General features: G+C 39.1%; 1 protein-coding gene across 1 annotated transcript; it reads right to left on the bottom strand.

Moving 5' to 3' along the window:
• Positions 1-709: 709 nt before the first annotated feature.
• LOC121251805 (RNA-binding protein L) lies at positions 710-20,377 on the bottom strand. The gene is given in 11 exon segments (XM_041151170.1): positions 710-1,030; positions 1,113-1,198; positions 2,839-2,908; positions 3,000-3,121; positions 4,004-4,052; positions 4,263-4,335; positions 4,585-4,630; positions 4,632-4,654; positions 4,758-4,842; positions 11,899-11,961; positions 19,944-20,377. Coding segments are annotated over 11 exon segments (1,005 nt in total). The 5' UTR covers positions 20,289-20,377; the 3' UTR covers positions 710-987.
• Positions 20,378-20,743: the final 366 nt, after the last annotated feature.

The following is a 20,743-nucleotide window of genomic DNA, read 5'->3' as shown; positions in this document are numbered from 1 at the left end:
TTTTCAATACCATTGAATTGAGATTTACTATGAGCAAAAGTTTACTATGTAAAGTCTACTTATTTCTTTGTTCCCACTACTTCATTGCAAGTGAGAAGCTCTAAGCATAATAAAGATGAAAACTTTACGCTAATAGTTTCAAAGGTGTTCTTTTCTAGGTAAGGCCCAAACTGGTCGATTCTTCCACGTCCTTTCTGGGTAATGAAAACTTGGGGCTCGTTTTCTCTCTTAATGACTAAACTCCGATTTTGGGATGGGGAGAAGGATACGGCAGAGGGAGGGGAGAGAGCAAAGAAATGAGGGAGGGGGGAGAGCAGAGTTGGCAGGGTAGTGGTTTTGGGAAGGGGGAGAGGGATTCACAGAGAGAGGTGGGGTGAAGATGGATTCAATAGGGAGAGGGAAGAGAGAGAGAGAGAGAGAGAGAGAGAGGAAGCTTCATTAGACCAAAAGAAACCAGGTTTGCCACATCACTAGTGTGTAGTGTTTGAGAATAAACCAGCCTAAGAGTAGAATTACTCTTTTATTATTATTATTTCATTATTATTCTTGGACGTCACAAGAGAGGTATGTGATTTCTAAATAACAGAACTCATCTTCCAATTTAATTATTATATTTTCGATTTTTGCTGAATATTACGGTAAGACGTTTAGACTGTCCCTTAATTTCCAGCAATTTATATGTCAGTTAATTATTTATAGCCGCAAAATATAACATCAATTTCCGCTTCTTTTTGCTTACTACATTCATGATATATCTAACCCCACCAATTTATGGCACCATTTCACCACGTACGTGCAAGAACAAAAAGGTAGCATCACACGGAATTGCATCTCATCCATTTTACCAATATGAAAAAGTTGGCGAATAATCAAAAGGAAATTCCACCCCAAGGGGGAATGATACAAACTGCGGTAAGATATGCATTACAGTAGTCGAGAGGTACAACCAAATGGCCATATGTCTCCTTGTCATGTATGTGCAATAATTTACCTCGACTTCTTACGCATTCCCATCCGTGATTTCGCATACCTGGATTTCTTGTTAAGTGAAACCTTGGGAGCCATAAAAAGAGTAAACAAATACTATAAATGAAGTTATTATCAAAGGATACTGTAACCGCATGCCCTCGCCGGCTGGAGATGAGTACAAAATGGTGCCCTGCAGATGATTCATAGCTCCACTTGAACAGGCAGTATCCTTCAGATGGGTGGACAAGCAATGTGATGATTGCAAAAGCACAAAATGTGAATAACAAAAAGTTCACAGCGACAATGCTGATAATAAGATGGGAAGCCCCAAAACCAGAACCAAAACCGCTCAAATTTGAAGCACGAGATACAATGTGAAAGCAATGAAGAAAAATTTACATTGAAAATTTTTCATTAAAGATACATGAATGGCAAAAGGATATTTTGCACCCTCAAACTATATGAGGTTTTGCATTTTGCTCCCCAAACTACAGAACATACACTATGCATCCTCATCCAATTCTGACCGTAGCGGTGGAAGTAAAAACTAGTCAACCTGGATTATTTTTCACACGAATATCTTTACAATGAAGTATTGTGTAGTCAAGAGTATCATAGTTGTAGTTGTTGCAATTGTTGCAATGATTCATGCTACTTTGGTAGGATGGTACCTTTTTTTTACATAGAATCTCTAGAATGAGACTACTTTTATGGGAGAAAAACATTTTGCACTCAAACTATCCGAGGTTTTGCTTTCTGCGACCTAAACTAGCAAATCTGACACCTAGTTTTAATAAGTACAAACATTAATTAATTACACGAAAATTTTAAAATAATGTCATATTCCAACTCGTCACTTTTTGCATACTTTTGAACATGAACAGTAATTTATGAACGTCCAAAATTAAAATCTACACTATAGACATGGGAAAGAGAGCAAGTGATGGAACATTTTCAGACGTTGAACATGCCATCAGCAGTGACCAAATTGATCGAGCAACTGAGATAGCTATTTTTTTCCTCTTAAAAAAATAATCGATGACTTGATTAGAAATCGCAAAAGGCATAGTCCAAGTAGAAAGAAGAATACAAAAGAAAACCCCTAAATAGAAATAGACAAGAAAATCATTAAAATGGCATAACCCCAAACAACAGAGCTACTAGCTACACTCTCGAAAGTGTATCAAGAGTGGGTAACTGCAACATAAATTGTCCCCTCATGATCTAACAAAGCAACCATAAGAGACATCATTTCTAAATGACATGAGTAACAAAAATAACCTTCAATCTCCAACTAATCAAACCATGCATATGGACATAGCCCATGCGAGGTCTGTATATACAAGTATATAATACCAGATAGGTTAATGGCTCCAACCGCCAACTTTTGAAAATTTCCCTCCAATCTCCTTAACTGACTTCAACCACCCACTTTTCAACTTCTCCTTCCCATCTCCACCTCGATCCTTTTTCGACAACTCTCTTACCCTCTCTAGTCATTCAAAATCTCACTATCCTTTTTTATAGCATGCACATACCAAGATGCTAGTATTTAGATGTGTGTGTGTGTGTGTGTGTGAGAGAGAGAGAGAGAGAGAGAGAGGGAGAGAATGCGTCGTTTCATGAAAAGAGTATATGCATCAAACAGTAAATATGCAATATAAGTTTGCAATTTTACAATGAATTAAAAAGAAGATAGCTACTAGTGCGTTTTTGCTCAAAAAACATCTCTGTGCATAGTAGAAATTTACTACATAAACGTAAAAACAAAGGAAAAAATAAAGTTACCATTCTTGCCTTTGTTGAAGAAAATCTACTATAGTTTCCTTGAAATTATAACTGATATCACAAAGGACAGCAAAAAAGTACCTTGAAATCAACAAAGGCAACTGGGGCACCATATGAGTTCTGCATCTTCAATTTTAAAAACCCGGGACATCTGATAGAAACAATGAATAATTAGAAATTTATACCCAAGCTCTATAGACATCACAAATAGAAAATTAATGATAATACAAACTACTACAAACCTTGAAAATACTTGAATTAGCTCTTGCTCTGTACAGGTTGGTCCCAAATTAGCCACAAAAAGTGTTGGACATGAGGTGGCATTTTGTGCATTTTGTGGAACACCAGGCGGCGGAGGGTTATGCTGTTGTAAGAAATACCACCAGAACTCTAAAAATTACAGAATAGTGCAAGTACTAATCATATGCTTTTGAATTTAAAATGAATCCAAATGTTCACAAGTGATATGCTGTATAAAATATATGCAATGACCCCATGGGTAAGTGTTGCTTAGTGATCCATTGCATAGCAACCCACTTCACAACTCTTTTGAAAAGATAATAGGGATGCCTACTTAAGTCGTCTCCAGAATAACTTGATGGACATGGAAATTTTTTCACATGGACCAATGTCTAAAAGCATATTCAGGCATCTTATATATGGATGATAAAATTGTTCAAATATTCAGGCTTGTTTCCCAAAATAAAATCATATTTCACAGAAACTTATGGGCCATTTGCCAGTTAGTTGGCAGTGAACTGTGCCTGGGGAGGAAAGAAGAAACTGCCCCAGGGCTTGGCACTCATGCATTATGTTTTGGCTACAATCATGGATAAATGCGGAAAATCATTTTCCTGCTTCAAAAATTTTTTTGCTTACGTTTTTCCGTAACTGCCAGTGAGCAATCAGCAATGTCATAAAGAAAGGCCACTTTATTACATAACTATACACACTAATACAGGTGTCAGTGAAGAAACGCTTGTTCAGATCCAGAAACAAAGTATTCAAGAAAAACACAGATTAAAAACAAACTCCAGAAGAAAGTGAAAAATATTTTTCAAAATGAAAGAAAGAGCAGTTTATATTTGATCGATAAAATGAAACAAAGAAGGTTACACTAGCTCACAGAGTACACATAAGACATGAAACAATGCATATATTATTATGTCATCCAAATAGGTAATCCAAGAAAGTTGTAGGAGATGAATATAACTTGAAAATTAAATAAGTTGAAAAGTAACCTTACCAAATTTGCAGCCGTCTCATTTACAGTTCTGCCATCAAAATTTCCAGGACTGAAAGATGAAAGTATATATATTAGATGAGCTAGAAATGATAACTTAAAGGGGGAAAACTATATACCCAACTTCAGGAAACAGGGCTGATTTTCACTAAGCCCTCGAACTCGTCTAGAAGTAATTATGACCAATAAAAAATGTGCTTATTATTGAGCTAGAAGTAATCACTTGGACATAATAGAGATGTGCTTAAGCAGTGCATATGACCTTTGTGCAGATGGATAACCAATCGTGTTGTAAGCAGAATTACCCATTCCAGGCATGTGAATGCTGCCAAGACCTGCTAGTGCCCAAGCGTGCAAAACATGTGCAATGTGAGCTTTTAGAAGTATGTGTCCTCCATGTGACTAAGCAATCAATTTGCACTCCAAGTAAGATGCCAGATAAAACTACAACTAACAAACAAGTATAGAGAGAGATGGCATAAAGTATGCCAGGAAACTGAGATAAGATTTTGCAAAAAAGGAAAAAAGGAAACCTTTAGGAAGTATTCCGTGATCTCAAAGCAATTTTAGTAAATAATCTTTACCAGAATCAGGAGTGCCCCTTGGAAAAGCAGATCCTCTAGCTTTTTTTATCTGAGCCAAATCTTTCATCATCTAATTGTCATTAGTCAACAAATCCACAAAATTCAGTTTTGAAACAGTTAAGCTGTACAATAAAATTATAGTCAAATTAAAGAGAAATCAATGAGTGGTTGACCTGTTCTTGGGCGCTTGGATCTAGAATTAGATTTTGCTAGATCAATATATAGGGTTGAACCCTTCTCAAGATCGAACACCGTGCCCTGCAAACAAGATTATGAATAAAAAAGTATTGAATGTTACCATATCTAAAAACTACAGCACCATAATGCCTTGCCACCCCAATATTTTTCCTATAGCAACAAACTTGCCAAAAGCACAAACAAGATTGAAAAACATACAATTAATCATCTCAACAAGATAGACAACTAAAGACTACTATGACTTCAAACATACAAGAAGCCTACAAGAGAGCTATATAAGGCAAATATTGTCATATATTGTTTACAGCCATAAGGAATAAAGCTTCAGTAATAACTACTGTTCAAAAGATATTGAAGATTGCCCATAGGCGACGTCTCCACAGATCTGCTTTTGGTCAGTTAACTTGCCCCAATGTTGCTATGAAGAAAGCACATTGCCTAATTGTTTTTGGCGCAGCAGCCATAGTTATATTCGCACTTTAATATCAATACCTTTGTGTTAATACGTAGAAATTATCTATACCGTAGTGCTTATGTGTAGGAGGTGTTCCAACAATTCTCTCCAAACACTCTTTCTCACATCCTATGCTAAATCGATTGTTCTATGGCTGGTGATTCTCTAGCATTTTCTGGTCGACATTAGGACTATTGTTTTTTTTTATAAGTGACATTAGGACTATTGTAAGGATGGAATGCTCGAAGGTAGTCCTGATTGAGACAAAGACATTTGAGATTTCAAGGGTAGGAAGTTGAGCATTGCACATCATAGAGAGGATGAAAGGTGACTAAAGAGCTAGAACTCAATACTCCAACAGTGAACTGGGTTGTGCAGACTTTGGATGAATGCTCTCATTCTGAAAGTAATAAGGAATTTATCAGAACATCCAGCCTAGGCAGTACTGCTTACATAGCACAAAGGTCCTTTATTGAATATGGTCGATATCTGACCATAGTACAGTACAGAGGTGGAGGAAGGAGAAGCCTCATCATCATCCTTGAAGAAGGGGATGGTAAAGGTTGGAGGAAGATGGCAACGGAGCTTCGTGTGATATATGGAAGTGCGGGAAAAAATGGTGATAAGGATTAGAGCGGGTTTGTTACTCTCAAACAACAACTATGCACAAAAGCTCCAAGTGGAGGAGTTGCCCCCAAATCATACACTGATGCAGTCACTTGTTCAGCACCAGCCATTAGAGGAGTTGACAGGAAAACAGAGGAGATGAGAAGTGTAGAGTAGCCAAACCAGGGAACGAAGGGCAGTATGAGTATTTTGAAGGAGATAGAAGCTAACATTAAGAAAATAGTAGAGAGACAATGGCTGCTGCACTGAAAGCCAGAGGTACTTGCACAGGAAGGATGGAGGCCCTCTGTTCAAGGGGCGAGATGCAGAAACAGTTTCTAATCTAAGTATCAGAGATGAACTATTTGAACTGAGGGAGCGACTTGGTGTTTTAATCCACAAAATAAACCAGAATATGGGCCTGGGCTCGAGACAGGGAAGACAAGCCCGTTATGCTAGGTCCAAGGGGGCTTAGGACAGTAGGTTGGGCACAGAAGAAAGGTGGGCTACATGTGCCGAGAAAGGGAAAATGAAGATTAAGGACCCAACAGGCCATCCGATCCAGCAATGGCGGATTAAAATGCCGGGTCACCTGCCCTTCGAAATTGGGTCTACATCTGGAGCTACAACCACACCGTCGGAGAGGACGTCACTCCGGTCGGGGACATCACAAACAAGGTCAACCAAGGAAGGCGAATCGGTGGTCGACATCCAGGCAGCCATGGTGGCAACGCCCGTGACAAGAACAACAGTTACGGATATCGTTTCTGAAGCAGAAAAGTCCGTCCGACCACCCTGATCTCATCACAGACAGTACCGATCATGGAAATCAAAAGGATAAGGAGCCCGAGTTTTGTTCAATGAGTGGAGTGGAACTGTGAAGAGTGTATTATGAGGGAGGAAGAAATTTCAGACCACGTGTTGGTAGTGGTTGACTCGGCTAGGGCTCAGGGAGAGTATTTGAAGATGGTACATCATGACACAGACCAGTTGGGGGAGGCACAAGCAAGTCCTCTGGTCAATGCAATTGCGCACTGGGAAGAACCTGCTCCACTAGTTTCTATCCACCCAAGCAACAGCAGCAACAACATTCAGGCCTCAGATTGGGTATTTCACAAGGCAAAGGAGATCCAAGGTTGTGTGGAAATCTTGTGTGAAGACTTTGCGGACCAATTCATGGCTCTCCTTGCAGCAATTGACGCTGGACAGTCTCATCTTAGATTGCCTAGGGAGCTCAATTCTTCTAAGAAAAAGCTAGAAAATTAAAAAGGCTTGATTGGACAGTCAATGATGAAGTAAGTGAGAGGAGCTCTAACCGTAGAAGACTGAAGGGAAGGGCAATGGAGGTTGTTTTATGAATCTAAAAATTGTTTCATAGAATGTAAGGGGGCTGAATGAGAAGAGAAAGCGCCTCAAAATTAGAAACATGCTCCATAAATGGAGAGTGTACATCGTATGTTTGCAAGAAACGAAATTGGAATTTATTCCCCTTTGCATTATAAGGAGTTTGTGGGGTTGTCATCATGTCGGGTGGCATTACTTACCATCCCAAGGGGCCTTGGGTGGCATCTTAGTGATGTGGGATAAAAGGGTGGTGGCAATGATGGGGAATGTTTAGGGGATTTTATGGTGGCTTGTCCATTTAAGAATGTTGTAGACGGATTTCGGTGGGCTTTTGCTAGAGTTTATGGCCCAAATATAGATCATACTAGAAGTCTATTATGAGATGAGTTGGCAGAACTAAGTAGCATATGAGACTTACCTTAGTGTATTGGTGGTGATTTCAATATCACTTGCTTCCCGAGTGAAAGATCGGGGGTGGCTCCAATCTTAACCCAGCTATGGTGGATTTCTGTACTTTTACTTTTGAACACGATTAACTGGACATTCCTCTTGCAGATGGCTCTTTCACTTGGTCTAGAAACCGAGAACTCCCATCTTGGTCAAGGATCGATAGATATCCAGTATCACCGAAATGGGAAGCACACTATCCTGATCTCATTCAAAAACGACTACGTAGGTTGTGTTCAGGTCACTTTCCTATCCTCCTTGATTGTGGAGGTCTCCGCGAAGGCCCAAGGTACTTCAAGTTTGAGAAAATGTGGCTCAAGTCAGAAGGATTTCTAAACAAAGCTGCAGATATGTTTTTGCTGATGGGTCAAAGAAGGAAAACCAAAAGAAGAATGAGAACATCAACTTGGAGGTGAATCATAAAGACCCAAGTACATCCACGGCGGTGAGGCAATCATATGCGGCAGCTTTCATAGTGAGGGGAATGATGTTAGTCATTTGCAGATCACACCTCAGAACCAGCTTGTCGCGATGCAACCCAACTTGTCGAATTGAAGGCAGCGATAGCTTTTTTGTATACGAAAATAGACCTGCTTTCAACTGGAGGCAACAAGGTTGTAAGGAACAAGACTAAGATAGGCCGAATCCTTTAAACTCAGATAAAGGAAAACGGAAAATCGGATTCGGCCCCTATTCTTATAACCAAATCCAGAAGTGTATGACGGGTCAAAAGGAAGTATGGGTTATTTGAAGTGGGTTCTATGTCGGGTATCGGTGTAGAGACATCTGTAATAGAATGTCATTCGCCTCATGTGACTTATGTACCCGAAGAAACTATGGCTCCCTCGTCGAAGTTGAAGGAAAATGGTGTCATACCATTGGTGAAGGGATCCGCTGAAGTTGCACATAAAGGGTCACCAAAGGTGAAGGGACTTGATGTCATACCATTGGAGAGAACCAATGGAGTTGCTGAGGAGGTATGAGATTTGAATATGGATTTGGCGTTGGTGCCTTGCGTAAAGGAATGCCTAGAGTCGGGAGTGCAGCTGGATACTGTAGTTGGGGATATTGTGGCTCCCTTGGTCTCCTTACTCCAATAGCAGATTGGATTCTGCCCAAAGTTAACGAAATTCAGCAGTTCGTGGGAATTTCACATGGAGGATGTGAAGACCAATTTAAAAACTAAAAACTGCGATCGAGGCAAGCCACGCGCTTGAAACCAAAATCAAGTTTCAAGAAAAGTAGGAAGTTACAGCGTCTTTTTTCGGCAATCAACTACGACGCTAAGGGTGGAAGCTCAACTAGAGGGAAGTCTAAAGGGAGGAGCATTGTGAAGACGGGAAACAAGAGGTTCGGATGGGGTTTTTGGGCAGAGTTTTAATTCTACGAAAAGCAAGGGGTTTGGGTCGGGCTTGGTGTATTTTTGGATTGTTTTTTCACTGGCTTTTTGGATTATTAGGGGTTTTCTATTATGGGCAATGTGTTCTCTTGTATACATCAGTGTACTTGGTTACTTCTTTTGAATATATATATAATATTTTTACTTATAAAAAAAAAAGAAAAAGTATTTGGAAGAAAAAAGTGCGCCTAAAGGCAACGCTTTTTTGTAATGGACAGCTTGGGGAAGATCCTCACTCTAGACAATCTAAGGAACGTCAAATCATAGTCTTGGATTGATGTTGTATGTGTAAAAAGAGTGTAGAGTCGATTGACCATCTACTACATCATTGTGAGATTGCCAGGACATTATGGAATGATGTTTTTGCTCGGGTGGTATTAGCTTGGGTGATGTCGAGACGGATAGTGGAACCTCCTAGCTTCTTGGAAAGCCATTCAGGGTAACTCTCAAATTGCCTCTATTTGGAAGATGGTTCCAATATGTTTATGGTGGTGTATTTGGAGGAAGAGGAACGAAAGAAGTTTTGAAGATCAAGCACGGTCAACGGAAAGAGCTTAGAAGTCTATTTTTCAATACTTTACTCCATTAGTCGATTGTAATTGATTTTAATGGCTTGTCATTTCATGAATTCCTTGTATCCCTAAACTAAGCACGCATAGGCATTGCTTTTGTATATGTCCCGTATACTTGGGCTTTTGCCTTTTTTTTTTTTATCAATAAAATCTTGTTTATTGCTATAAAAAAAAAAAAAAAAGAGTATGACCCACTCGCATGAAATCTCTCAGCCAAAGGTTCGAGCTTCTCATTCCTCCCTTTGGAAATCTATTGGTAGATTTCTACCTCTCATCTTACCTGAAGAACCTAGAAGATCAGAGAGGGGATTATTAATCTGTGCGCCGAAAATTGATGTGGAGATGGCTCTCTTATGCACAAAGGTTGTACAGTTACTCATCGTCACCTTTTGCTCAAAGATCTTATAGTGGGCTCTAGCTGAAGTTTCTCTATGATAAAGACTGCGGGTCCTGCTTTAGCGCAAGAAATTTCCAAATTTTCAGTCATCTTCAAGGCCTGGCATTGATCAGAGAATTTGGAACACTACAGATGGGACTTTTTATGTGAAATTTGCATGGCAGATTATACAATTGGCACACCCAGATTTTCATTTGGCAAAAGTTCTATGGATTGAATCCATTAGTTCCCAAAAAATCTCTGTTTATGGTTGGATGTGTTGATGCTGTGCCAGTTGATTCAGCTGTTAAGATTTGTGGTATTCCTTTAGCTTCAAAGTGTTGCTGCTGCAAGAGTAATGCAAGTATTGAGACAATCCCCCTTCATCATTTGATGAAGGGGGAATTAGACTCAGTTGTATGGAGAGACACTATGCTGCCCTTTTTGTTATTTCCATCTTCACTGGAATTTCATTGGAAGGAAGGTTATCAAGATGGTGGATGACTAATCACAGGAAAGATAAAATTTCTCCACTTGCTTCCAGAACTCCCTTACTCATTAAACGGGAAATATTGTTATCTAGGAATGAGCACTGCTCTAATGAAAAGAAGCCAGTATTTTCTGCAGTTATTCATAAGATTACAAGCTGGCTTTTCTAAATTAATGCATTTGTTAAGCATCACAGCTTAGGAGATTTAGTTCAAAATTTTCCTTGAGGACTTTGGGCTTAAATTCCATTCAGGTTAGATGTAAAGACCTGTTTTAGTTTGCTGGATGCCTCCTTCACATGCGATGCTCAAATTCAACATTGATGGTTCGGCCTTTGGGAATCCTGGTATGGCAGGTTGTGGGGGTATTCTTCATTCTAACAATGGTGCTTTTATTTTTGGCTTTCTCTTCCATTTTGGGGTTGGCACTAACACTTCACAGAGTTGATGCTTTGAAACAAGGGTTGTTATATTGCATACAAATAGGATTTCCTGATTACTTGATGTGTTATAGTCCATTGGTTCCTGCATTCAGCTTCCCCTCCATGGCAGTATTATAGCTTATGGACGATATTCTTTCATTTCAACAAGGGTTGCCATTTTCTATTCAACAAACATACAGGGAAGGTAATCTTGTAGCAGATCATTTCGCCAAATCACGGGCTGCAGGGATTTCAGATGCTTATTTTCTTACTTCTCAGTTACCTAAAATGGCTTTGGGGGAATTACAAATGCATGCTACTAAATTACAAAGATTTAATTTTTTTCTTTTCGATAAGTACAAAGATTTAATTTTTTTTTTTTATAAGTAAAACAATTTTATTAAGTAATGATAGGCATAGCCCAAGTACACAAGAAGATATACAAAGGTACACTCTAATCTATCTGGAATCAATAGAGACAAGGAAGTCATGCAAATCGAGGCCATTAAAGTCTATAGCTATGGCCCATGCACATAAGGTTTAAATACCTACATAGATAGTGAACTTTATTTTTTCTCTATCTTTAGAGTTAATGGTTTAGCTTTGTAGTCATTTCGTATAGTTGTATTGTTTCAATGTATTTTGCAGGTTGTATAGTTGGTTATATAGGATCCGTGTTTCTTGTCTTTTACATAAAGTTTGTCTTGTAACCACGACATTCATCTGCCATAAGTGAAGGCTTCTAATAAAATTGGGGTATAGTCCTCTTCATTAAAGATATATAATATTGTATTAATGTTTTGAACATCCACATTGGGTTCCGAGTGTTTCTTCACTTAAATGTAATATAAATTTTGCATAATCTTTAATATGCATTTGTAACCCTAAAATATCAGGACAGCATTACATCATACAAAGAAATCAAATGATGATATAACATAATGATCCACTTTGTATGCCAATTTCCAACTACTAAATGGACAAGTCAATGTGGTGTGATAGTCTTACATTCAGTCCATGCATAGCCACAACTGCAGACTGCTGATCTGAGAATACGGCAAAAGCAAATGGCTGTCACATCCCAAAATCATGTCAGAACATGACATGAGGAGTCCGATACAATTAAGAAACAGATAAGCATGACTTGAAGAGATTAATGAAACATCCACATCTTCAATTATTTTTAATAAGTTGAAACAACCATGACATGGATAGATGAGGTGAAAAATGATGTTCCATGAGCACAACAGCTAGCAATTATTTTGATGACAAGCTACCCTCTGAACATTGGTAGTCAACTCTCACCTAACCAAAGAAACAGTCAAAAGAGAGAAGTCACTTGAAAAGCTTACTCAATTATTATCACATTAACCATACTTTATATTATCTGCCAACTTAGGTTCTGAATTTCTTATGTTGAAGCAGATTCTCATCTTAACTATTTCTAAGGTGATATTGCTCTGATTATATATATATATATATATAAGATGAATTTTATTAATGATCAAGAAATGTAAGAGAGGCATAATCGAAGTACACGGTGGGTATATAACAAATTCACCTATTGAGAAAAAGAGAGAGAGAAAAGAGCAAGAAAGTCCTAGAAAGTAAATCTCGATAGACCAAAAAAGAGAGCCTTGAGGTCTTCAATGTTTCTTGCTATGCATTCGAATTTGGTCCTTAATGTTCCTCCATATGCACCAGATCAAGCAACTCGGAATCATCCTCCACAAGGTCTCACCATGCTGGGTCACAAATCGCCCCATGTAGCATGCAAAGAGATCTATCATATACCACCCTTCTAAGCATTATCCAACAAGCTAGAACAAGTTGAGAACAACTCATGTGCTAGCTACATCACAATGCAATAAAACATATTCAGAGACTCCCATCTTGCTTACACACACACCACATTCTACCACCATGACTTGTTGCTTCCTTTTTTATAAGTATGATGTGTCGCTTCCTTTGCTTGTTATCATAGTTATGGAGGCACTCAGCAGGATGTTATTAATGTCTACTGAAGGGGATTTATTTCAGGTTTTTCTGTGAGGAATATAAATGTTGGGGGGCTTCACCTAAATCATCTTCGATGTGCAAATGAAACAATGGTGTTCTGTGAGGCAAATCCACATTACCTTTGGGGCTTGTGAGCTATATTCTTATGTCTTTGAAGCTGTCTTGGGATTGAAGATTAATTTGGCTAAATCGGGTTAGTTCCGGTGGGCCATGTTGAAAGTATGGAGAGATTGGCGGATACTTTGGAGATCAGGGCATCTTTCTTACCCATGAAGTATCTTGCCCTTCCCTTGGCAGTTACGTTCAAAGCAAAGACAATTTGGGATGAAGTTTTTGAGAAGATTGAGCGTCAGCTGGCTGACTGGAAGAGGATGTATCTATCCAATGGAGGCAGGATTACATTGATAAAAGTACTTTGACGAATTTGCCTACATATTGCATATCTTTCCCTCCACTTCAGAGCAGAATTTCCTTTGGGGAGGTTCAGGGGAAGTGGCAAAACATCATTTAGTGAGCTAGGCCAAGATTTGCTCTCCGATTACTGAGGGTGGTTTGGGGTTTCAGACCATGCTCATGTTTAACCATCCATTATTGAAAAAAGTGTCTTTGGCACTGCCAGAACGAGAGAGAGTGGTGGAGAGTAGTAGTGGATTATAAATGGATGCATGTGGAGTGGGCGGTGTTCAAATATGGTCCACAAGGACCCCATGAGGTTAGACTATGGAATAATATAAGGAAAAAATGAGGGAAGCTTGCCCACAAGACTTGAGGTGGAGATGGCTCCAGGATCAAATTTTCCCAACAACATCTGCTCGCTCTAAGGAGGCTTCAATAGCAGATAATTTGTAGTAGTGACTCTCTTCAACGGAATATAAGCTTCATCAGAGCAGCTCAAGATAAGAAGCTGGATGCATTTAGCAAGTATTTTAATTTGTTGTATTCCACTAGATTAAGAAGCAAAAGTGAAGACACAATTCACTGGGTCCTGTCCAAAAATGGGATGTTTAGCGTTCAATAGGAAAGATTATTACCACGGAAAATTTAAAGACATATGGTGATAATCAATTGTTGTATGAGTAAGAGAAGTGCGGAGTCAGTTGCTAATCTTTTACTTCATTACAAAACTGTAAGTGTCATGTGGAGTGGAGTAACTTTTTAAGTTGGATTGGTTTAGCTTGGGTCATGCCCAACAGAGTTGTAGATCAATTTTCTTCTTGGAGAGGATTAGGGGGCAGCCAACAAATTGCAGATGTGTGGAAGGCGGTTCCCACTTGCCTTGGCGCATTTGGAAGAAAAGGAATTGAGGACTAAGAAAGGACGATGCAGGAGCTCATAAAATTATTTTATCAATACTCTTCTATCTTGGACTGCTTCCATAGACTTTAATGGCCTAGACTACATGATTTTATGGCATCATTAGCCTCTTAGCGAGGCATTTCTTTTGTATACTTCCCACTTGTCTAAATTTCGCCTTTGCGCTTATTAATAAATAATTATTACTTATAAAAAAATCCCAAATGAAGGGTCTTACCAAGTGCAGCCATCCAAGCAGAGGACTTCACTTGAAGCACTAGTGCTTCATTTTTTTTTTAAGTAAAAAATTTTATATATCAAAAGGAGAAACCAAGTACACTGAATGTATACAAAAAAACACCTTGCCCAAAATGACCCAAAAAGCCCGTGGAAAAAAACCCAAAATACACCAGACCCGATCCCAGCCCCTTGTTTCCCATAGAACTAAAACTCTACCTAAACACCCAACCCCAACCCCTTCCCCTTGATTCCCGTCTTCACTAGTGCTTCAAAAATGGACTTCACTCGAGACACCCCTCTTCAATATGCTCCAACGCATCTTGTATTCCCCACGCAATCTTAATTGGAGAGAATACAACCTAACATAAATAAGGTGAAGTAATAAAACCACAATCCTAAGCTGCTTGAATAGACTCTACTTCCCATTGAGGAATTGAAAGTTTAAATAAATGGAAAAGAAAGAATAAATTAAGATTACATGGAATGAAATGGAAAGGATTAGAGCATTAACATTCTAATGTGGGAGAAGTGGATGGGGTCTTGTGGGCTGTTAAAGCTCAATTGACAGGAGTTATGGAGTATGTGAGAGATCTTATAATTAATGGGGATAAGGGGTTGGACCTGGTCATGGGTTTGGGTGGTGGGTTGAAATTGGACACCCCCCCCGGGGCGCGGGGGGGGGGGGGGGGGGGGGGGGGGGGGTGGGGGCTCAACTGCGCCGGCAAAGGGCACTTCAACACCATCACAGATAGGGTCGTCGGACACCAGCATAACTGTTCACACCGGTTTGCCGTCTGACTACCCTCATTCACCAATTGCAATTGGAGTTGGTACATTTTTCCAAGGTTCACTTTCAGTTGAAGATGGGGTCCTTCCAGGGTTTTGAGTACTTTGGAAGAAGCAAACGAGCTTCTTTCAGAAGATGAAAATGGGGTAACAAAAATTAGTGCTTCTCCTACCTATTCTATGCCCCCTGAGGCAGTAGTAGGGTCTGACAAAGTGGCACAGAAAGGGTCGTCGAGGGGTGGAGCACCTCAACAATATAGTTGTTGAGGAGGTTCGGGATTTGAATGAAGGATACTAAGGGGAGGAAATTACAGGTTTATCATTGGTGTTGTGAGGAGGAACGTCTAGGGTCGGGAGAAACAATTGGGAACTGTGTCTGGGGATAATGTTGTTCCCCTAGTTTCTCTTCCTCCGACAAACAATATAGCGGATTCACCATCAGATTGAGTTTTGCATAAGGTTAACGAAATTCAGCTGAGGCTTTCATATGGAGGATGTGAAGACTAATTTAAAGCACTACTCACTTCGATAGAGGCGGGCCACTTGCTTGAAACCAAATCAAGTTTTAAAAAAAGCAGGGAGTTAAAACGTCTTTCTTGGACAATCAACTATGACGCTAAGGGAGGTAACCCAAGTCAAGAGAAGACGAAAGGGAGGGCATTATGAAGACGTCCTTGTAGAGGGAGTTTTGGGTGGAGTATTAGGCTCGGTTTGGATACACAAATCTATCTCATTTCATCTCATCTCATTTCATCATTACAACTTTCCCAAACTCACACAAAATATAATAAGCAATTTAACCTTTTCAAATCTCAAAACAATAATAATATTAAAAATTTTATTATAACAATATTTTATTCAATTTTTAACAAAATATCATATCTCATCTCATCTGAACAGCATAACCAAACGAGGCCTTAGTCTTACGAGAGACGGGAGTTGGGGAGGTGTGTTCTATTCCAATTTGGGCTTGATGTATTTTGGATAGATTTCAAATTTTCATGGGCTTTTTGGGTCATTTGGGGCTAGCTAGTATAGGCTAAGTGTTTTCTTGTATACGTCCAGCATACTTGGTTACTCCTATTGATATATATAATATTTTTACTTAAAAAAAAAACATTCTAATGTGTTTGGGAGCTTATAAAGGAAAGGAATGGAAAGGAGAGGAATATGTAATTTTATATTTTTATTTACATTCGCTCTCATTCGATAGGGTTCATTTTTATTTTTATTTTTTGATAAGTAGGACAAAGTTTGTTAATAAGAAAGGGTATTATCCTAGAATACATGAAGTATATATTAACTTACTCAGCCAACAAAGTGGGAAAGAGCTATAAAGTCCTAAAAACTAGGAATAAAAAAGTGAACATCATAATGGGTTTCTTTCCACTAATACAAAGTGTTTAAAACATAATACTTTAACTCCGACACCGATCTTTTGCTACCCTCAAATTTACAACGGTTTCTTTCTCTCCATATGCACCATAGCACGCACAATAGGACCATCCTGCACAATGAAACATACAAATGGCGACCAAACTGTCCATTCCAACATGTTAACAACTTCACCACCTTTAAAGGCAATTGCCACATAATCCCAAAGAGATTGAAGAACATGCGACATAAAATGTTCACAACCTCACAATGTTTTTTTTAATAAGTAATTAAGAAGTTTTATTAAGGCAAGTAAATAGGTATAGCCCAAAGTACACAGGGAGTATACAAACGGAAACACCTAAATACAAGCTAGAAACTAGGAACTAGGAAAAGATAAAAGAAGATTACCCCCATTCAATACATGAACATTTGCCCAAAGACATAGAGTTCGAAAGAAAAACTCTCTAAATTCTCCCAACGAACGTTCTCTTGGGAACAAGATCTCATCCCTCCCTATCATATATCTAGGCCTTCTCTTGGGCGCTCCTTATAAATCTTCATCGATTTGGGATGGAGTGATCGAGAAAATAGAGAGAAGATTGGCTGGTTGGAAAATGATTTATTTGTCCAAAGGGGGAAGAATTACTCTGATTAAAAGTATATTCTCTAATCTTCCTTTTTCTTTCCCTTTTTCCTTTATCCATTGGGGTGGCTTGTAGAATTGAAAGAATCTTCCGTAATTTTTTGTGGGGCGGTCTTGGGGAAGATAGAATGTTCCATTTAGTATGTTGGGATAAAGTTTGTTCAACGGATGCTTGTGGAGGAATGGGGATTTGCAATTTGAGGCGTTTTAACAAAGCTCTTCTTGGAAAATGGCTTTGGAGGTATCATTTAGAGAGGGATGCATTGTGGAGAAATATTATTGATGCTAAATACGGGAGGGCTTCGGGGGAGTTGGTGTTCTAACAAAGTAAGGAGTGTGTATGGTATGGGTTTGTGGAAATATATTCGGAATGGCTGGGGGGAATTTCTCAACCATGTTTCATTTAAGGCGGGTGGAGGAGATAGGATTCAGTTTTGACATGATCTTTGGTGTGGGGACTTGGCTCTTAAGAATGCTTTCCCTTCCCTCTTTAGGATTGCAAGGGACAAAGAAGCTACAATGGCTGATACCTCTTTGATTTCTTCTGCAAGAGCTTTTTAAAATTCCACGGCTTGGCCAAGTTAGTACCTCGCCAGGCCTTTTTTTTTTCTTGTTCCAATGGAATGTGAGGTTTATTAGAGATGTTCAGGATTGGGAAGTGCCCGTTGTTTCAGTTTTTTTCAGTAGGTTGTATAATATGAAAATTGTGCAGAGAATGGAGGACAGATTGCTATGAAAACATACTGAAAATTCCATTTTTACTGTCAGCTCTTATTATAAAACGCTAACTTGGCATTGTGTCAACCAATTCCCTTGGAAGTGTATTTGGAGATCCAAGTTGCCCAGTAAAGTTGCTTTTTTCTGCCGGTTGGTGTCCCTTGGAAAGATATTGACAATGGATAATTTGAGAAAGCGCGGTAAATCTGTTTAGACTGGTACTATTTGTGTAAAAAAGATGGTGAATCAAATGATCATTTGTTTTTGCATTGTGAGGTGGCCAAGATTTTTTGGGACGAGATTTTCAACAGGTCGGGTATTGCTTGGGTGATGCCTAAGAGGGTGGTGGATCTCTTGGCTTGTTGGAAAGCATTTATGGTAGTCACTGCATTGCTGATATTTGGAATATGATACATTTATGTTTGATGTGGTGCCTATGGCTGGAAAGGAATGGGAAGTGTTAAAGTAGTTGATCCCTGGTCTCCTCATTTCTTCTACACATGCAGCACCGGTTGACCACTATCATATCCAGGGTAAGGATTTTCCTTAGAGCCACTGTCCACGTGAAGAAAGCCACCCTTGGAGGGCCTTATTTATCCAAATAAGCTCCCATGGGAAAGGTTCCTTGGCGTGATTACATAGCATCTTATAGAAAGACCACTTCAAAAACACCTCTTAGCTGGGGTCAAAAGTAACATATCAACACTTTTTGATCCACCATACATGCGTACAATTTGTCATAGAATGATGAATCATACCAAGGATAATAAATTTCAGCCACATATGACTCCTTCATGCAAGTGATTCTATAAAGAATTGGGAAAATACTTCTCAAGGATTGATCCCCACACCAAACATCATGCCAAAAGCATATCTTAGAGCCATCCCCCACCATGAATTACTCTGGTTGATGATAGGAATGAGATGTTTTGCAGAGGGAATGTAAAAGTTTGATTCACTCCCCCCTATTCTTTTCATCTTTCCAAAAATCCACCATTCCATTCCTTTCCTTTCCCCTTGCACTTCCTCTCTCCCAGATGAACTGTTAACCTTATTTTCAATGGCTCATACTCAACAATGAAGGAATGAGCTTCTCAAGCTAGAAAATAAGCAACACTAAAATTCATTAGATGCAGCTTGTAATAGCAAAAGCATAAGTTTTTCATGATCATTATTTGTTCAACATTGTAATGCGCAATGTCAATCTTCTTTCTTAGCTTATTGCAAACCAACTGATCCAAGTTTTCTTGCATGGAAGCAGCAAGAAAACTACACGCCCATCAGCCTAAGCTGCATTATCAGATTTGTGACAAGTAACTCTCAAAGTGCCCAGTAGGCCAGCTAAGAAAATAAACCCTCAGAAATACAAGTTTACTCACTCCCATAGCAACCCAATAATGCACTCATTAAGCTGAGACAACACAGCTCCATTCATTGAATACCTTCAACTTAGCTTCTGATAGACCCCCAAAGCTCCCGGAATCGTGTTGACATGGAGAATAGCAGTTATTATGTAATGGAGAGCAGTTACTTGCAAGTTTCAGATCATGGGCAGTAGTTATTAAGTAGACCAGCAATTGTTATGTAACTATTAAATCTGTGTGATCATTTATGTACATGGCAACTAGATAAGTTTTGTAGTGGTGTAAGTGGCGGTTCTGTAGGATTGTAGTATAAGTTACCAGGATGTTTAGAAATCTAAACTGTTCCTACCGTGGTTTCCACCGCGCCCCAAGTGGAGAATTATCTCTTTTCTATCTTTTTATTCCATCCATATTCATTTCATACCGGGACCTATCAGTCAGATCCTCCCCCCCCCCCCCCCCAACCAATCTTTAGGTTATGAAAATTTGACACAAGCCATTCACCAAATTAGCAAAATATGTGATGCATTAAACTCATGCATAGAAACGAGAATTAACTTGAAAATCACATTACAAAAAAGAAAAAAAAAAAGATGTGCGGCTAAATCAAATACCTGTGACGTTTCGGTCGGGGTCCGAAGATGCGAAGACTCATAACCCGGGAACTCCCGAAACAGATTGTAGATTTCGCGGGCCTTCACATCCTCCGGGAGCCCAGCGACGAAAAGGGTTCTGACCTCGTCGTACGAAGCCTGAAGGACAAGAGGAGGCGCGTAGGAACCGTAAGGTGGCTGCGGGTGAGTGAGATATGGCTGAGCCAGGTGGTGGTGATGTAGCGGTGGCGCCTCCGCCGTATGAGAATGTATCGGTGGCGCGCCAAGTTGAGTAGGAGGAGCCGGTGGCGGTGGTTGATAGTAGGGGTAGTGGGGATGTTGGTAGTAGGCGGCCATTTCGTCCATTTTGGGAGCTTGGGACGCGATTGGAAGATCGTGCCCTAGATTTTGTTGGTCTATTACCCTATCATCTACCGATCTATTATTCTATCTATGGCGAAAAAGGGTAATTTTTTTGGTATAAATTACAATCAACATATCCTAAAATGTTTAAAAATAAGATGAAATGAGAATTTTATAAATAATAATATGATAATTTATAAATAATAATAAGATAGTTTGAGATAGGTTATGTTTGAGTAGAGAGGTGATTTTAGATAATCTGTAAATAGTAATGAAAAAGTAATAAAAAACTAATTATAAAATATTGAATAATAGTAAATAATAGTAAAAGCTAATAAAAAATAATGATAAAATATTAAATAGTAATACAATGATCTCACTGTCCAAACACAACCCATGTTTGGTGATACGGGGTTTTGGAAAATGAGAAAAAAAAAAGTTAAATAAAAAATATTATA

Source organism: Juglans microcarpa x Juglans regia, chromosome 2S (genome assembly GCF_004785595.1).
Source record: "Juglans microcarpa x Juglans regia isolate MS1-56 chromosome 2S, Jm3101_v1.0, whole genome shotgun sequence".
Lineage (NCBI taxonomy): Eukaryota > Viridiplantae > Streptophyta > Magnoliopsida > Fagales > Juglandaceae > Juglans > Juglans microcarpa x Juglans regia.
The sequence above is the reverse complement of the archived record's forward strand: the minus strand, read 5'-3'. Positions and strand labels throughout refer to the sequence as shown.